General features: G+C 40.5%; 2 protein-coding genes across 5 annotated transcripts in view; one reads left to right on the top strand and one right to left on the bottom strand.

Annotated features, from left to right (window-relative positions):
* On the bottom strand, window positions 4,628-8,584 carry LOC102176364 (small EDRK-rich factor 1). The gene is made up of 3 exons (XM_018065794.1): window positions 8,389-8,584; window positions 7,286-7,394; window positions 4,628-5,004 (listed from the first exon to the last, which is right to left on the bottom strand). Exons 1-3 carry the CDS (start codon window positions 8,393-8,395, stop codon window positions 4,932-4,934), a joined length of 189 nt encoding a protein of 62 aa, XP_017921283.1. The 5' UTR covers window positions 8,396-8,584; the 3' UTR covers window positions 4,628-4,931.
* The window catches only part of BDP1 (B double prime 1, subunit of RNA polymerase III transcription initiation factor IIIB), an 84,513-nt gene continuing 77,397 nt past the window's right edge, over window positions 11,482-18,597 (top strand). For 3 of the 4 annotated variants that reach the window (XM_013972730.2, XM_013972733.2, XM_013972729.2), the window contains exons 1-5: window positions 11,482-11,533; window positions 12,861-13,478; window positions 14,909-15,185; window positions 16,889-16,998; window positions 18,147-18,206. In XM_013972730.2, coding sequence (XP_013828184.2) covers window positions 13,267-13,478; window positions 14,909-15,185; window positions 16,889-16,998; window positions 18,147-18,206 — 659 coding nt within the window. In that variant the 5' untranslated portion in view covers window positions 11,482-11,533; window positions 12,861-13,266. The remainder of the gene's footprint in view (window positions 11,534-12,860; window positions 13,479-14,908; window positions 15,186-16,888; window positions 16,999-18,146; window positions 18,207-18,597) is intronic. The other variant, XM_013972732.2, reaches the window with a different exon arrangement.

The following is an 18,597-nucleotide window of genomic DNA, read 5'->3' as shown; positions in this document are numbered from 1 at the left end:
GGTGATGCCATCTAACCATCTCATCCTCTGTTGTCCCCTTCTCCTCCTGCCTTCAATCTTTCCCAGCATCAGGGTCTTTTCAAATGGGTCAGTTCTTCACATCAGGTAGCCAAAGTATTGGAGTTTCAACTTCAGCATTAGGCTTCTAATGAATATTCAAGACTGATATCTTTTAGGATGAACCGGTTGGATGGTTGATCTCCTTGCAGTCCACGGGACTCTCAAGAGTCTTCTCCAACACCACAATTCAAAAGCATCAATTCTTCGGCGCTCAGTTTTCTTCATAGTCCCAACTCTCATATCCATACATGACCACTGGAAAAACCATAGCCTTGCCTAGACAGACCTTTGTTGGTAAAGTAATGCCTCTGCTTTTGAATATGCTGTCTAGGTTGGTCATAGCTTTTCTTCCAAGGAGCAAGCCTCTTTTTAATTTTGTGGCTGCACTCACCATCTGCAGTGATTTTGGAGCCCCCTAAAATAAAGTCTCTCGCTGTTTCCATTGTTTTCCCATCTATATGCCATGAAGTAATGGGACTGGATGCCATGATCTTAGTTTTCTGAATGTTGAGCTTTAAGCCAACTTTTCCACTTTCCTCTTTCACTTTCATCAAGAGGCTCTTTAGTTCTTCACTTTCTGCCATAAGAGTGGTGTCATCTGCATATCTGAGATTATTGATATTTCTCCTGGCAATCTTGGTTCCAGCCTGTGCTTCATCCAGCCTGGCATTTCACATGATATACTCTGCATATAAGTTAAATAAGCAGGGTGACAATATATAAGCTTGATGTACTCCTTTCCCTATTTGGAACCAGTCTGTTGTTCCATGTCCATTTTTAAGTGTTGCTTCTTGACCTGCATACAGATTTCTCAGGAGGCAGGTCAGGTGGTCTGGTATTCCCATCCTTCAGAATTTTCCAGTTTGTTGTGATCCACACAGTCATAGGCTTTGGTATAGTCAATAAAATAGAGATGTTTTTCTGGAACTCTCTTGCTTTTTTGATGATCCAACCGATGTTGACAATTTGAAATCTGGTTCCTCTGCCTTTTCTAAAACCAGCTTGAACATCTGGAAGTTCACAGTTCACAGACTTTTGAAGCCTGGCTTGGAGAATTTTGAGCATTACTTTACTAGCATGTGAGATGAGTGCAATTGTGCGGTAGTTTGAGCATTCTTTGCCATTGCCTTTCTTTGGGGGTGGAATGAAAACTGACCTTTTCCAGTCCTGTGGCCACTGCTGAGTTTTCCAAATTTGCTGGCATATTGAGTGCAGCACTTTCACAGCATCATCTTTTAGGGTTTGAAATAGCTCAACTGGAATTCCATCACCTTCACTAGCTTTGTTTGTAGTGATGCTTCCTAAGGCCCACTTGACTTCTCATTCCAGGATGTCTGGCTCTAGGTGAGTGATCACACCATCATGGTTATCTGTGTCATGAAGATCTTTTTTGTATAGTTCTGTGTATTCTTGCTAGCTCTTAATATCTTCTGCTTCGTCCATACCGTTTCTGTCCTTTATTGTGCCCTTCTTTCCATGAAATGTTCCCTTGCTATCTCTAGTACTTGTTTGATGCCTGGCCCGGGAAGATTCCACATGCTGCAGAGCAACTAAGCCTGTGCGCCACAAATACTTGAAGCCCTAGAGCCCATGCTCAGCAACAAGAGAAGCCACCACAATGAGAAGTCTGCACACCGCAATTAGAGAGTAACCCCCGCTCACCGCAACTAGAGAAAAGCCTGCACAGCAACAAAACCCCAACAGAACCAAAAATATATAAAGTATATACGTAGTTATATAATTCTATATGTGTGTATATATATACATATGTATGTATATGTATATATATGTGTGTACATAAATGATCCCACAGGCCACAAGGCATGGTCAAAAAAAAAATACAGGATTTCTTATTCTTTATGAAGAATTTTATATGAGTTTATAATTATCTCAAAATTTTAAAAAGATTAAAAAGATCAAGTACTTTATTTGAACCATGAATTCATTCAAGTAAGTGCCATAAAAATTAATCAAAAAACATTTGGAGTTAAATTTTAATGATTAATTACAACCTAGAAATCTTATCAATATCTACATTCTTTTGAAGATGGAAATTTTCTCTAGATTTTTGAGAATTAACGTTTATTTATTTATTTATTTATTTATTGCCATGCCTTGAGGGCCTGTAGGATCTTAGTTCCCTGAAGTGACGTGTTAATCCCTCAGTCATGTCCAGCTCTTTGTGACCCTGTGGACTGCAGCCTACCAGGCTTCTCTGTCCATGGAATTCTCCAGGTAAGAATACTGGAGTGGGTTGCTATTCCCTTCTCCAGAGAATCTTCCTGACCCAAGAATCGAACTAGGGTCTCCTGTATTGCAGGCAGATTCTTTGCTGTTTGTTTACTAGTTCCCTGACTGGGGGTCACACCATCCCTACCCCCAACCCCTGCCCACTTTGGAAGCTCAGAGTCTTAACCACTGTACCAGCAAGGAAGTCTCAAGAATGAACTTTTGAAAAGTCCAAAGTTATTCCTCTACATAGGATATCTAAGACATGAAAATTATTCATCTTTTAAGAAAGGAAATAAAGGGGGACTTCCCTGGGGGTCCAGGGGTTGGGACTCTGCCCTTCCACTGCAGAGGGAGTGGGTTTGATTCCTGGTCAGGGAACCAGGATCCTGCTGCATGCCACACAGTTTGGCCACACACACACAAAAAGAAAGGATGTGGCTTCAAGCATAATAAACTCTTTGTACTCAAGGCTTATCACTCTGTAAAGAAATTCTGGAGATAGAATTACAGAAATCAGACTCATAAAGAATCTTTATGGTACAATCAGTCTTCTTCATTATATCTTTCATTGGAATGTAACTTAAGCTGTTGTAATCCTTTTGACCTTGTAAGCACCATCATATAAAATTTTTTTTTTTTTTTTTTTGCCATGTGGTATGTGGGATCTTAGTTTCCTGGCCAGGATCAAACCCATGCCCCTGGCATTGGAAGTGCAGACCTTTAACCACTGGACCACTAGGGAAGTTCCACCATCATATAAAGTTTTGAAGATGAAAGGTAACCCCCACAATAGAACGCAGCTTTATTTTAACTTAAAATCTGTGTTAATATGAAGATAACTCAAGCTAAAAAACATGTTTGCCTTATTCGTATTAGAGACACTTAGGATTCCATCCTGTTTATGGTTGGTACCAATGCTAAGTGACCTATCACAAGATCACTAGAACCATCATTAAGATGTTAGGTGAACTCTTGAAGATCTGTCCACTCATGTAGTGGTAGACATAATAGATGGTTTGTAAAAACCTGAGTTGTATGATGTGAAAAATCAAATATTTGAGTAATATTTTAAAGTTATTCATCACTTCATGATATTTTTACTCTTCTTGCAATAAATATGCATGTTTACTTCAGAAGAGAATGAGGTTTCAAATGTCAGTTTCTCTAAGTTAATGTATTTCCAAATTTAAAATCAAGTTACAAATTTTTGAAGAGTCTCAGAACAGATTAAAATTGGCAAATATAGATAATAAAGGCAGTGGATCAGCCAGTAAAAAGCTAGTATGAAGGTTAAAAGACAAAAGCAACTAAAACTACAATTAGATGCTAAGTAATGCATAAAATAAAAAGATATTAAATATATCAAAAACATAAAACATAGGATGTGGAGAAAAGGGAACACTTGTACACTGTTGGTGGGTATGTAAATTGGTGTAACCACTGTGGAAAACAGCATGGAGGATCCTTAAAACACTAAAAATAGAACCACCATATGGTCCAGCAATAACACTCTTTAGAGTATCTGAAGAAAATGAAAACACTAATTTGAAAAGATGCATGCACCCCAATGTGCACAGCAGCATTATTTACAATAGCTGAGATATGGAAGCAACCCAGTGTCCAATCGACAGATGAATGGATAAAGATGTGGTATATGTGTGTGTGCAGATTCACACACACACACAAATATTACTCAGCAATTGTAAAAAAATGAAATTTTGCCATTTGCAACAACGTACGTCGACTTGGTGGGAATTATGCTTAGTGAAGTTAAGTCAGACAAAGACAAATACCATATAGTTTCACTTACATGTATAAACAATTAGACTGTAGTAAAAAAATATTAACATACCCATAAAAAAAGAGGCACTCTTAGAACACTAAGAGTGAATCCTAATGTAAACTATGTACTTTGGGTGATAGTTATGTGTCAATGTAGGTTCATTAGTTATAACAAAGGTACCACTCTGGCTGGGGATGTTCATAATGGGGAGGCTATGCATGAGTAAGGCCAGGGGGTATACCAGACATCTAATAAATTTTGCTGTGACCCTAATTTTGCTCTAAAAAAATAAAGCCTATTAAAAAAGGCACTTATTCCAGAAAATTTTAAAGCTGAGACTTCATTTAGTTTACCTTCTTTGAGTTGTTTTCCAAGCGGTTTGCACTATTTTGTAAATTCTTCAAACTAGTTGATTCAAAGCAAAATTAGATAAATGTATCTTAAATTCTGCTATACTATGTTATATATGTTACATTAGTATATGCTATATATAAACTATTATACTATTATATATTATAAACTAGACTTTAAAGATCTACTTTAACAAAGTTTATGGCAAAGATTCTAGATTTGTATACACGATCCTATTACCTGATCATATTACCTTTCTAATAAATTATATAAATGCTCACTGCTGATAAAAAATAATGTTCACCAATATGTCATATGCATGGTTAGTGTTTTATTCTTTGAAGAATGGTTCTGAAACATCACACTAAGTCAGGTTGAAAGGAAAAGTTTAAAATAGTTTTATAAGGATATAACATATGTACTGACTGTTCACTCTACAAAATCTTGATCATAGAGTTTATGATACACCTAGTTAGCAGTAGCACCCAGGTTTTCCAGATAGTCATTATTTCTCTTTTGTTTGCATAGACTTCCTCTCATTGGCTGCCTTCTGCTTTTGTTGCATGATCTCAGAGTCCCTATAATGGGGAAAAAGGCTGTAAGTCGTTACAGAAAAATTATGTTCTCCCTTGTATTCTATAATAATCCATTCAGTATCATAGAAGACAATTTAAAAGAAGATATACAAATTCATGTCTTTCCATTTTCATGGATGGAGATGGAATGGGAAGGCAAAATGGAAATACTTTGAAGTCAGGTCTTATTTTTAATACACTTTGTATTCAGGTGTGTGTGTGTGTCCTTATGTTTCATATATACCACACATATACACATCATTTGACATGAAGCAATTATATGCAGAAATAATGGCAATTATTCTTGGTTGTCAACACAGTTAATTCACTCTAAATTTTTTCATGAAAGGGGCATTTCCGAAGTGTTCTAGGTATCTTAAATGATACCTAGGATTAGGACATAGATGTCATTATATTAAGCAATTCAGTTTCTTACAAGCCAAAAGCCACATAGCTAGTGATGAAAAATAGATTACACTCAAGCAGGATATTCAGGGCATTTTCTTAACCCTTTGTGTCTCTGGTTGAACCTACAAGTACTATGAACTAAGACCAAACTACCTGGGCTGGATGGTCCATGAGCCCATATTAAAAACATATTAAATCACTATATATTCAACAGCTCCAATCTGCCAGGTACTTTGCTGGCTCTGAATTAAATCCCACAACAACTTTGAGTTATTGTCTTTATGTTTCAGGTTAAAAAGTTAAAGGCTTAGAGCTAACTCATCTGCCTCAAATAACATAAAAACCAAGGTCTGTCCAGTTTCAAAGTCTAGGCTCTTTCCTATATTGTCACTGCATATTTAATATTAGGTTTTAATTCAGGATGAGTAGCTCTGTCCATGTCATTAAGACATTTCTGTAAAGCCAATAGCAAAAATAAAGAATAAGAAGGAAGGAAAAACAAGACAGTTACCCAAAAAGATGAGGTATCCTGAATAAAAACAGTTACTTTTCTGTTTGTAACCAAACTCTGCTGTGTTTGCTGTATGACACTAGTATTGTTATTGAAGTTCAGAGCCTCAATCTCTCATTGCATGCACTGAGGCTAATACTGCTTTTCAGGATTGTAATGAATAGAGGTTGATACAGAGCACCTAGCACAGAGCTTTGTAACTAGTGGGTAGTCATTAAGCAGTGGCTATCACTAAGCCATGCTGTACTAGGTTTCCCAACAGAAATGTGATTTCAGGGTTACTGACCTGTACCACTCCACTGATTAGTTCACCTCTACTCCTATCTAAGCAAATTTAGAGCAAAGCTTATCACTTTAACAATAAATGTCATAGAAAGCGTGAAGTGGTAATTAAGGGATTCAACCTCATTAAACTCTGGCTGTATATCAGAATCACCTAGGGAACTTTTAAAATCAGGTTTAACGTAAGTATAATAAAATGTGCTACCTAGAGCACCTTTTGGGGGGCTATGCAGCATGGTGGCATACAGGATCTTAATTCCAGGACCAGCACAGAGTCTTGGGCACTGGACCACCAGGGAAGTCTCCCTAAAGCACCTTTTAATATCCAACCCCAGACCAATTAAATCAGGACTGGGTGTAAGGCATAGGTTTGAGCAGACGTCAAGATTTCCCAGGTGGTTCTAATGTGTAGCCAGGCTTGAGGACCGAAGAGAAGCCATAATGAAGCCTGTGTCATCAATTATTCACCTGATCTCCAAGTGTCACATGGGCAACAAGATTTGATTTTAGAAAAAAATTAAATTTCGCTAACTTTGTTTTTTTTTAGAAAAATGAATGATTTTCCTAAAAAACCCTTAAGCTGTAGTGTTAAAGTATTTCTGTAGCAACTTTATATTATTTGTCATTTATAGTCATATATCAAGGCTGTATACCTGCATTCTCTCCAATTCAGTGGCTTCTGAAGATACAACTACATATACTTGGTGTCTCTTTCAAAAGTTATCAATATAATTGGTGACCTTTCATACAGACAAGTATACGTAGGTTGTCTGCTTTGAAAATGTTTATCCTTAGCACCTAACAATGCTTTGCACACAGAAGCTAAATGAAATTCTTACGGTTGTTGTGGAGTTGAATGAAATTCTCTGCAAGACAAATTATAGCTTGAGAGCTTCAAATTCTTCATCCATGAGTTGGGATAATGACTACCCTACATAGTTTTAGTATGACTGGCACATAACCGATAGGCAGCTGTTACCTGTTCCTACAGGTTAGGCCTCATTCTACTAAGGACTTAAAAACTGCTTTCCATTCTTCAAAATGAAAACTTCTGTGACTTGAGAATTCCTTCACATCACTTACCGCTGCTTCCTCTGAGAGGTAGTCAGGCTATCCTCTTTTCTTTTTCCCTTACTAATTTCCTGGGATTTCTTCATGTTTTTCTGGCGGGCAAGTTCTCGTTGATTTCCACCTACAAAGAGAAACAGCCATGTTATTTTTCCATCTCCAAAATTAATAATTCCATTCTAGGGCTCTTACTTAAAAAGATTTGAAGTTTGCCTTTGAAGAGATGAGCCAGCAGAGTACTGCATAGAAAGGTGTTTAGGGATCTGACGACAAGGAGGAAGCTTAAAGGTAAACACTTAAGGTCTTAATAATATTATGGTACCCGTTAAGGTGCTCACTGACTATAAATACCAGACCTCTTAAAAGAGGCATTCCAATGGTCTGTCTATATGGGCCAGTATTCTAAAATAAGGTCTGGCTTTTTGAGATGAAGAGAGAAAGATCCATACCACGTATCTCGCACACATTTTGCTGTTTTTAGTCGCTCAGTTGTGTCCAACTCTTTTGTGACGACTGTAGCCCGCCAGGCTCCTCTGTTCATGGGATTTCCCAGGCAAGAATACTGGAGTGGGTTGCCATTTCCTTCTCCAGGGGATCTTTCAGACCCAGGGATCCCTGTATCTCCTGTATTGGCAGGCGGGTTCTTTACCGCTGAGCCACCAGAGAAGCTCTAGCATGAGTTGGCCCATTGTAATTCAACCGTAAAGCGAGCAAGTACAGCTGCTTCCAAGACAGTACCTTCCAGGGCCAAACAAAGAACTAGGGAGGAGACCCAGGAGACCCAGTGCTCATTAGGCCTCAGGACAAGTACCAGCATAAACCACCTCCATACCCAGGATCTCGTTCCCTGGGATCTCCACACACCTCACCTCCGGGGAGGGGTTCCTTACGCGTCAACTCGCACCTGTGAGGCAGACACCTACCTACCTGCTGGACCTTTCAGGCCGGACAAGACCCAATCGCCCCTCTCCCTCTGCGGACTAAAAACCTGGTCCGCGTCGCTGCTAGACCGAAGGGGTTTCACCAGCCCGCCCCTGCCTCCTCGCCCGCCACGCCGCGGAGCTCGACTTCCTCGCAGGACACTCCCCGCCGCTTTCCCTACCCGTCCGCACACTCACGGGCCATGATGACAACCAGACCGAGCCTGGAAGAGAGCGACTCGGAAAAGCAACGACCGCCTCGCACGCTCAGCCGCTGTCCCCACCCGTTGATCTGGAAGACCGAGCCCCTGCCGGTCCCCCGCCGGGTTACGCCTTTGCTGTGCCGGCGGCCCCGCCCACCGAGACCCGACAACAGCCGCCGGCGTGGCCGGCGAGCCACTGCGCGTGCGCGGCCAGGAGGGCGGGGCCGTGCTCTGCTGGGCCTCCGAGGCCGCAGCTGCAGGGCAAGCAGCGTAGGTCGGCCTCAGGGGTCCCTTTGGCCCTGCAAGCTTGGTAGCGTCCTGAAAGCGGGTCCTTGAGTCTGAGAGAGGTATAGGCGTGTGCGAATTTTCCCCTCTGTACCCGGGGCACTGGGGCTTCACTAGTTCCCATATTTTTGCTAAAGACGTAAACACAACAATATCTATAACTTTTTCGACAAAGAACAATAGTTTTTTTGTTGTTGTTTCCCGCATCTCATTGTAGAGGCCTAACGGAGAGAAGAGGGACAGAACAGGTTGAAGGTTAATTGTGAAAGGCAATGTTGGCCCTTTACATATTTTCCTTATTTATTCACGCACCAAGCCTGCAAGGTAGGCTTGTGCTGTGCTGCGCTTAGTTGTTAAGTCGTGTCCGACTCTGCGACCTCAGGGACTACCATGGGATTCTCCGGGCAAGAACACTGGAGTGGGTTGCCATCCCCTCCTCCAGGGGATCTTCCCAACCCAGGGATCGAATCCAGGTCTCCCACATTGCAGGCGGATTCTTTACCATCTGAGCCACCAGGAAAGCCCAAGGTAGGCTTAATTCTCATTTTAGGAAAGAGGAGCCTGAGACTCTGAGACCAGAAGTGCAGACCTAGTAAGTAAGGACTGATAGAAGTGAAATTCAAATTTAAAAAGGGCTCTCAAGTCTCTTCATTTCCCATTTGATCCCAGTGCACTTGTCACAGTGGATAGTACTTTAGAGTTCTGTGGATCTGTGTTTGGGTTGTGTGATGGGGAGAGAGTGCTAGGGAATGCAGTCTTATCACGAAATCAGAATAGCCGAGAATAAAAGTTATGACCAAACTAGATAGCATATTAAAAAGCAGAGAGATTGCTTTGCCAACAAAGGTTCATCTAGTCAAGACTATGGTTTTTCCAGTAGTCATGTATGGATGTGAGAGTTGGACTATAAAGAAAGCTGAGCGCCAAAGAAGTGATGCGTTTGAACTGTGGTGTTGGAGAAGACTTTTGACCGTCACTTGGACTGCAAGGAGATCCAACCAGTCCATCCTAAAGGAGATCAGTCCTGAGTGTTCATTGGAAGGACTGATGTTGAAGCTGAAACTCTAATACTTGGCCACCTGATTCGAAGAAATGACTCATTTGAAAAGACCCTGATGCTGGGAAAGATTGAAGGTGGGAGGAGAAGGGGACGACAGAGGATTACCGACTCAATGGACATGAGTTTGGGTAAACTCTGGGAGTTGGTGATGGACAGGGAAGCCTGGCATGCTGCAGTCCATGGGGTTGCAAAGAGTTGGACACAACTGAGCGACTGAACTGAACTGAACCTTAAACTTACATAAAGCCGTGGAGCATCTGCCATTGCTAGAAACAGACATGTAGATGCTTGGTGCTTATTTTCTTTGTCTATTCCTTTATTACAAACTGAGAAATGTGTAGAGTTTGTCGGGACACCCTAAAATCACCTTGTTTTTTTAAAAGTTTTTAATTTGGAAGGTTTCCTATATATACAAAAGTATAGAAAATACCGTGATGAACCTCTGAGTATGTACAACCAAGCTTCAACAATTTTTGTTTCACCTCATAAAAACTACCTGAGGGTTCTGCACATGGAATATCTGGATATCGAAAGCCCAGCTTTCCCAATCAGTAGGTGTGTGAACTTGGGAATGTCATTTCATTGCATTAGAGCTTTCTTGCCTAAAAATTGGGGAGGTAATTGTACCTCCTTCACTCATCGAATGAGTATATGTGAAGTGCTCAGTGCCCAGTACAGAAATGCACGCACATGTTAGTTATATTTGTCATCATTCTTTCAACCTCCCAGAACCTTTCCTGCTTACCACTATCCCTGAATCCCACTCATCCTCCTCAGTACTCCTCATAGGTCAGGTGTCTGTTTCCACTTAGAGTCCTCTTCTGCAGTAACTTGAGCAGGGGAAAAGATTGATTTTCTGGCGCTTTATAGAGATAAAGAGATCATCTAAAGAGGAAGGGAGGGGAGTTTGGGATTAAAGTTAAGTGGTAGAGTTGTTTCTGTGTGTGGTCTTAAGAGTCTAATTGAATTTTTCCTTTGTAGCTACAACTATAGCTTTTGAGTTGCAGGGATACACATGATATATACTATGTATACAAGTAATATGTGTGTCTGCAACCTGGGGACTTTTAAAATTATAATACTGTTAAGACTATACCAACTTTGATATGTAAAAATATGATTTTATCTTAAATAGTAAAATTGAATCTGACTCTAGTCCCATCCCTTTACAAAGGGGAAATTAAATCCTAGTCATTATTTACTTCTTTACCCGCAGAATTGTGTGAATACCATAGACTCTTAGGTGAAACAGAACATTTGGGGAAAGGTCTGGTGTCTTCAGTGTATGCCAGAATATGCTGTCTAAAGCTGTATGGTTCTGGCAGTAGCACTGCCATTCTTGAGATATCTTCAGCAGGGGTTATTTTTGTCAAGTCCTTGAGCTCTCTTAGGTGTATTTGAGGTCTTGTTCCCTCTCCAGAGTACTGGAGGGAGACCACGTCAGACTTTCATTTCCTTCCCAGTCTTAAAGGAATCTCTTCTGATTTTTCAGCCTTGTTTTCCTACTCCTAAAAACACTTGTCTCTTTTCTTTCTGTTTTTGGATGAACTAGCAATCTCTTTAATCAGTTCAGGATTTTATTCCTTTTGACATTTTGTTCTTAATGTAGTAAGATGTTCTTGCAGAATTTTCTTCTCCAAGAAGAGAAGAAAATTGTTTGTTTTCCACCTATGAGTCAGGGGACTTGTATAACCAGTTCCACAGGTTATAACAGGCCCACAATCTACAGACTCAGCCTGTTCTCTGGATATTTCCCCTCTCACCATAGAGCACTTCCCTAACCACCCTGCATAAGGTAAGCCAGCCTCCCATTAACATCTGGCATAATTTCCTTTAAATTTCTTTCATGGCATTTAATAATTTTTAAATTATCTTGTTCACTTGTTGAATTTTTTTCTCCCACCCGGTATTCCTTGCTTATTACTCTATTGCTCCCTCTTGAAGCATATTAAGAATGCTCACATTAATTTACAAAGGTTAACTACAGTAACTTTAAAATTTTCTTTTAATTTTTGACTGTGTCCCAAGGTTTGTGGGGTCTTAGTTCCCTGATCAGAGATGAAACCAGTGTCCTTGGCAGTGAAAGTGCAGAGTGCTAACCACTGGACCTCCAGGGAATTCCCATTAATTGTAATAATTGTTGAACAGAGATTATATTCACATTTAACAGTAAACAAGGTATACAATGAATGTTGTTCTTCCCATGACTTACTTCCCAGAAACACAATTCCCTCCCTGGAAATTATCTATTACCACTTTCTTCACACTTGAATTTCTAATCTACATTCTACTCAATTTAGAATTTTTTGAGAACTTTTTTACCTTATTTATTTATTTATAGCTGTGCTGGTCTTTGTTGCAGCTAGTGGGCTTTTTCTCTAGTTGTGGTGAGGCAGGGCTACTCTAGTTGCTGTGCATAGACTTATTGTGGTGGTTTCTCTTGTTGCTGAGCACAGACTCTAGGAGCTTCAGTAGTTCAGCTTGTGGGCTCTAGAGTTTGGGCTCAACAGATCTGGTGCAGGGGCTTAGTTGCCCCTTGGCATGTGGAATCTTAGTTCCTGGACCAGGGATCAGACCCATGTACCTTGCATTGGATCAAGGATTCTTAACCACTGGACCACCAGAGCAGTCCCTTCAATTTAGAATTTTTAAGCCTTAGGATGTGCTGACGAACAGACAGTGTTCTACAGGACCCTGTAAAAATGGCCGGTGGCTCAGAGAGTAAAGCATATGCCTGCAATGTGGGAGACCCAGGTTCAATTCCTGCGCTGGGAAGATCCCCTGGAGAAGGAAATGACAACCTTGACTCCAGTACCCTTGCCGGGAAAGTCCCATGGACAGAGAAGCCTGGTAGGCTATAGTCCATGGGGTCGCAAAGGGTCGGACACGACTGAGCGACTTCACTTTCACTGTCACTAAAAATGGCCAGTAGTTTAAAAAGAATTTTTTTGGTCACACTACCTGGAGGATGGGATCTTATTTGCCTAACCAGGGCTGGAACCCAGTGCCCTCTGCAATGGAATCACTGGATCATCAGGGAAGTCCCAAGGCCAGCAATTTTAATAATTTCCATAAAAGTGTGGGCTAAGGGATTTACTACTTCCTTCTCCTCTTTTGAACAGCTCCTAAGGACCTCAGGAGACAAGCGCATTTCCACAAGTCTCTCTTTCAGTATTTCCGGTTCCCAGGTAACCCAGGCTCCTTAGCTTGACAGTTACCATGGCTCCGATCGCTGTACGTCATTCTCCGGCGCTGGATGATGACGTAATCAGTTCCGGCGCTCTCCTAGGGCGGGGGAGCAAGGTATAGGAGAAAACTTAGCTATTAGTGTAGCAGGGTCATGAAGAAGAGGCGGCGGCGGGAGATCCCGGGCGGTGGCTGGGGCGCGCAATTGCGGTAGCTGGCCGCTGGGCTGGTGGTGTGGCTTTGTGAGAAGGGCGTAGTTCCTAAAGCCCTCTCGGGGCAGCGGCCGGGGCTCGGGGCTGCGAGCGGCCCTGGGGCCGCCTCCCCGGGCCCCCTGGCTCCGCCATGTTCCGCAGGGCACGCCTTAGCGTGAAGCCGAATGTCAGGCCCGGAGCAGGCGCCAGGGCCTCCACCGCCCCCAATTCCCAGCGTGAACAAGAAGCTCCAAGGCCGCAGGAGCCTGCCGCGGCCTCTGCTCCGAAGCCTCCGGAATCCACAGATGTGCCCCCGGTGGATTTCGGGGAAGCGGAGCCCCAAGACAAGACTCCCAAGAGCAGGTAAGTGCTCGCAGAGGGGAGCATTTTCATTTGCCCCCGCCTCTCCGGGCGCTTCACATGGAAGCTGAGCAAAGAAAGTTTATCGTAGAAGTACTCGCTCGCTTGCACTAAGCCTGACAGTTGAGGCCCACGAACACGCTTCCAAGTGCAGTTGGTCCCTCTGACCACGGTGTGGCAGGTGTGCGTTTTGTTACAAGGTATAGATTGTCGGGGAGAGGACCATGTCTTCAAGTGGTGGTGGGAGGAATCCTGGTCTGTCTTCGGGAAAACTCACACGTGTTACTATTCATTAGAGCATTTAGGTTACCACTGTTTTCATCCTTGTGAAGTACATTGTAGGGGTAAGCTTTTTTTTTTTTTATCTTAAAAACATTTATTTTTAAAAGAAAAGCAGTGTTATTTTGATTCTGCTGATTTATGTTAGTGGAAAGGAGGTTTGGTTACTTGTTTTGATTTGTGGGTGTGTCCCTTTAACTATGGTGAACCTGTTTTCTGAACAGAAAAGCATGTATCATGTACCACATTTGGATTCAGGATTCTTCTACTTAATTTTACAATTTATAGACTTTGCTTAGGCAGAATTTACTCATCTTCAAAATGGGGATAACTCTCACTTCAAGAGTTATTGTGGAGATTAGAGATAACTGATAAAAACTATCTTGCACAGGACATGTGGAATAGTTGACTATCTTTAGGTGTTTAAAGGTGAGGCAGTAAAGTAATTAAAATTAAGATATGTTAAACTAATAATGACCTCTGTTTCTATACTATAAATGTGAGGGGAACCAATGAAAATCAACCCTATTAAATAACAGTGAGATGGCATAAATTTCTTTTATATTGTGACAGGAAGGTGACAGTTTCTTTTTTATTCCTTTTTTTGACTTGACTTCTTCTGTTGATCTTAAACTGGTACTTAGTAATTTCCAAGTTTTTACATGAGTTTGTTTCAGAATTTCTCCCAACAATGGAATACAAATAGCAGTTACTGTAGTGTTGAGACCAGCTGCAGTTGGCAGTGTTCCTGGGCTTCAGCTGTTAAATTAATAAAGTTCGGAGAGATAATGTTAAGTACATGTGATGCATGATTATTGATAATTTACAAAATTACTCATTCTGTTGTCTTGATCTGTTTAAATTCAAGAATACAGCTTTCTTAGACTTGACATTTTGGGAATATGCGTTGTTTTTTTAATCATATATTTCCTATTTTTGGGGTGGGTCTTTGCTAATTGTAAGAGCCCATAGATTGTATGTTGTTCTTATTGCAATCTCTGTTTAAGTCATTGATTTTTAATAATTGATTATGACTTTAATAATCCAAAAGGCTTTGCTGTTTTGGATTTTTGTCAGACTAGTTTTTAAGACTAGAATGTTTCAAAGAAGATCCATAATGCCATTTTTTTTTTTTTCTTTTTAAATATCCACAGTGTTGAAAAGACTGATGATGGGAAGGATGTTGAAGAATCCAGTAAGCCTTCCTTTACTGTTTCACAGAAAAGAAAGCGAATACCAAGTACTTCTAGTCTGGTCAAACCTAGTGTCAGTGTTCCTTCAGAACCTCATCCTTTATCTACAGTTAATCAAGAAGCTCCACAGCCAAACCCTGTTCCAACAAAAGAGAAACAGCCATGTTCAGACAGATACCGAATATACAAAGCCCAGAAACTGAGGGAAATGTTAAAAGAAGAATTGAGGAAAGAGAAGGTATGATAGAAAAATCAGAATTTTGACTGTTGCCTGCTAGGTTTCTGTTTTTATGTTAGTCGACTGTCATTTGGAGGAAAAATAAGCATCTGTAACATTAAAAAATTTTTTTTATTTGGCTGTGGTGAACCTTGGTTTGATCTTCGCTGCAACTTATGGGATCTTTAGTTGCGGCATGTGGACTCTTGAGTTGTAGCATGTGGGATCTAGTTTCCAGACCAGGGATGGGACCCCAGGCCCTCTTCCTCGGGAGCAGAGTCTTAGCCACTCGACCACCAGGGAAGTCCCAAGCATCTATAGCATTTTGATGTGGGAAACAAAACCAAATAAGATCCCTTGTATTAATAGAGTATCTCCCTTTGTTAAGAGAATGATTGAGAAGCACAATGGAGTTATAAGCTATTTTTGCCCCTATATTAATTTTTCTGTGTTTTATTCATCTATATCTTTCATTCTTTTTGGAGGCCACAGATAGAAGTTTCACATTTGCACACACATATATACAGATACACAAACAAATATATTTATAAACTAATCCTTCAGTGAGATTTTTCACAAGGATGTCCAGTTGAGTTACATTCATTTGAATTATGACAGATGCAGTTGAGCAAAATGAATTGGTAATATTTTCTAAATTGCTGCTGCTGCTGCTGCTAAGTCACTTCAGTCGTGTCTGACGCTGTGCAACCCCATAGATGGCAGCCCACCAGGCTCCTCCGTCCATGGGATTTTCCAGGCAAGAGTACTGGAGTGGGGTGCCATTGCCTTCTCCATTTCTAAACTGACAATATGGGAAATTATGAATGGGGGAAATATGTGTGTATATGTATAACAGAGTCTGCATTCTTTTTCTGAGAGTGCAATGTAACAGAGAAGTGAAACATATAACCTCTAGAGTTTGATACTTAAGGGCTGAACTTTAGAGTCCTCCCTTACTATTAATATGTGATGTTGAACAATTTAAGTAATCTTCTATGTCTGTTTTCTCATTTGTAAAATAGATTGGTAATAGTATCCATCTCATTGGAAGGTTGTGAAGCATAAATGAGTTAATACGGGTAAAACGCATTTAGACTAGTGTCTACCAATTAGGAAGCCCGACAAATGTCAACTTTTATTATTAGTTTGTAGAGTGCCTCCCTTTTTAACTAAGAGAAAGGCCCTTATCTTGGTGCTTTTTTTTTTTTTGGCCACGCCTTGAGGCTTGCAGGATCTTAGTTCCCTGTTCAGGGACTGAACCCTCGCTCTCGGCAGTGAAGCGTGGAGTCCTACCCACTGGCCCTCCAGGGAAGTCCTTCCTCGTGCTTTATGTCTATCTCATTCAAATACCTCAACAGTGTGAAGTGGCTGTCACTATTTATTTAGGAGGAAATAAGCTCCGGGAGGTTTAACATGCTACAATTTTTTAATCAATTTATAAAACTTTTCCTAAAATTAGGCATAATTGTTATGGGAATAATAGACTCAATAATACACTTGCAATGAATGTAGTAAAGGGCTTATACTTAAATATGTATGTCTAAAAATCTCTTTTTTAAATTTTTAAAAATTTATGTATTTTTTTTTTGGCCCCCACCAGGAATTGAACAGTGTCTCCTGCAGTGGAAGCACGGAGTCTTAACCACTGGACTGCCAGGGAATTCCCCTAAAGTTCTTCTATATTTGTCAAATAACAGTGCGTCTCTGTGTGTTTGTGTGTCTAGAAGCAATGGAAAAACAAGTATGCCGTAAATGAAACTCAAAGGCCACCGGATCGTTCCAAAATGACTATGAGAGACTTCATATATTATCTGCCAGAAAGCAATCCAATGACGTAAGTCGTCTTTATTTCTATTTTACTTTCTTTGGGTATGTAGTGATTTAAGTATTACTTTTAGAGTTCATGTTTTCCAAAAACATGTTGATGAAATGTTTAGCACATGTGATGTCCATTTGGATAAGAATTTTATAACAAAAATTAGTGTTATTTCAGGTAACTATTTTCTTGGGACAGTAAATGATGACCTTTACCTCTGAGATTAAAGACAACTTTCCTTTGTTAATATTACCAAGATGCAGTAAAAACCAGCTAAACAGCTTTTCTCTAATCTGGATTGCCATTTATATTTTTTACATACTATAATGTGGTCTGAAGGGGTGATCTAACTTTTATACCCTACCTCCTAATTAAATATAGCAACATTTGATTAACCAGTCCTACAAGAACAAAACTTCTTTGATCAAAGTTAGTCTGGGGAGGCAGAGAGATTATAATAAATCTCCTCACTGTTGTGTTGTTGATGGTGTAGGGGGTGAATGTAGGAGTGCTGCTGCTGCTGCTAAGTCGCTTCAGTCGTGTCCGACTCTCTGCGACCCCATAGACGGCAGCCCACCAGGCTGCCCCGTCCCTGGGATTCTCCAGGCAAGAACACTGGAGTGGGTTGCCGTTTCCTTCTCCAGTGCATGAAAGTGGAAAGTGAAATTGAAGCCGCTCAGTCGTGTTGACTCTTAGCGACCCCATGGACTGCAGCCCACCAGGCTCCTCTGTCCATGGGATTTTCCAGGCAAGAGTACTGGAGTGGGGTGCCATTGCCTTCTCCAGAGTGTAGAAGTAGTGGCATATTTTCAGTGCAGCCTGTTTCACATTCAGCAGGTCTTTGGCCTACTTGAGGGAAGGGCCGGAAACCGAGATCATTTGACATCTAGGAGTTGGAAACAAGCCACCTAGGTTGCTTCATGCTTTTGCTGAGGAATTGAGGGAAGAGTGTTTCCTTCTTAAGGCCTAACAAATTATTTATATTGATAACAAAAGTTTCTGAGTGAAAAATTGAGTGTAAGACCACACCATCATTAGTGGTAGTGTTATGGTATAATCGTAAAAAAGATTGCAAGTTAAAATTATTTGCTTCTTGCCTCAGATGGAATTGACAAACTGTAAATTACTTGTTTATTAGAAGGTATGTTTTTATTTGTGTTTGGTAGCTCTTCACTGGAGCAGGAAAAGAAAACTGAAAAATCATCGACACCAGTCCGAACACGAGAGTAAGCATCTCATCTGTTTTGAGTGTATTCTGTCATAGGTACATTAAAAAAAAATGAAATCAAATGATTCTTCCTATTTTAGTTAAATTACACGTGATAGGAATTTTTAGACTCACAACAAGAATAAAAGCTGTTTGATTTAAATCAATATGAAAGCCTCACACTATGTATTTGTACTTTGTGTGTTACATATATAAATATAAATAGTATTATGATTTTAAAGTTTTTATACTTAGAAAGGATTTACTTTTAGAATAATGATATTCATATGGTACAAAATTCAAAGGGAACTAAAGTACTGAGAAAAACTTTCTGACTTTGTTTTCTGCCACCTAATCCTTCCTGAAGGCAACAAATGTTACCACACTTTAAATGTATCTTTCTAGTCTAG

This window comes from Capra hircus, chromosome 20 (genome assembly GCF_001704415.2).
Source record: "Capra hircus breed San Clemente chromosome 20, ASM170441v1, whole genome shotgun sequence".
Lineage (NCBI taxonomy): Eukaryota > Metazoa > Chordata > Mammalia > Artiodactyla > Bovidae > Capra > Capra hircus.
Note: the sequence above shows the minus strand (reverse complement) of the source record. Positions and strands in the feature narration are given on the sequence as shown.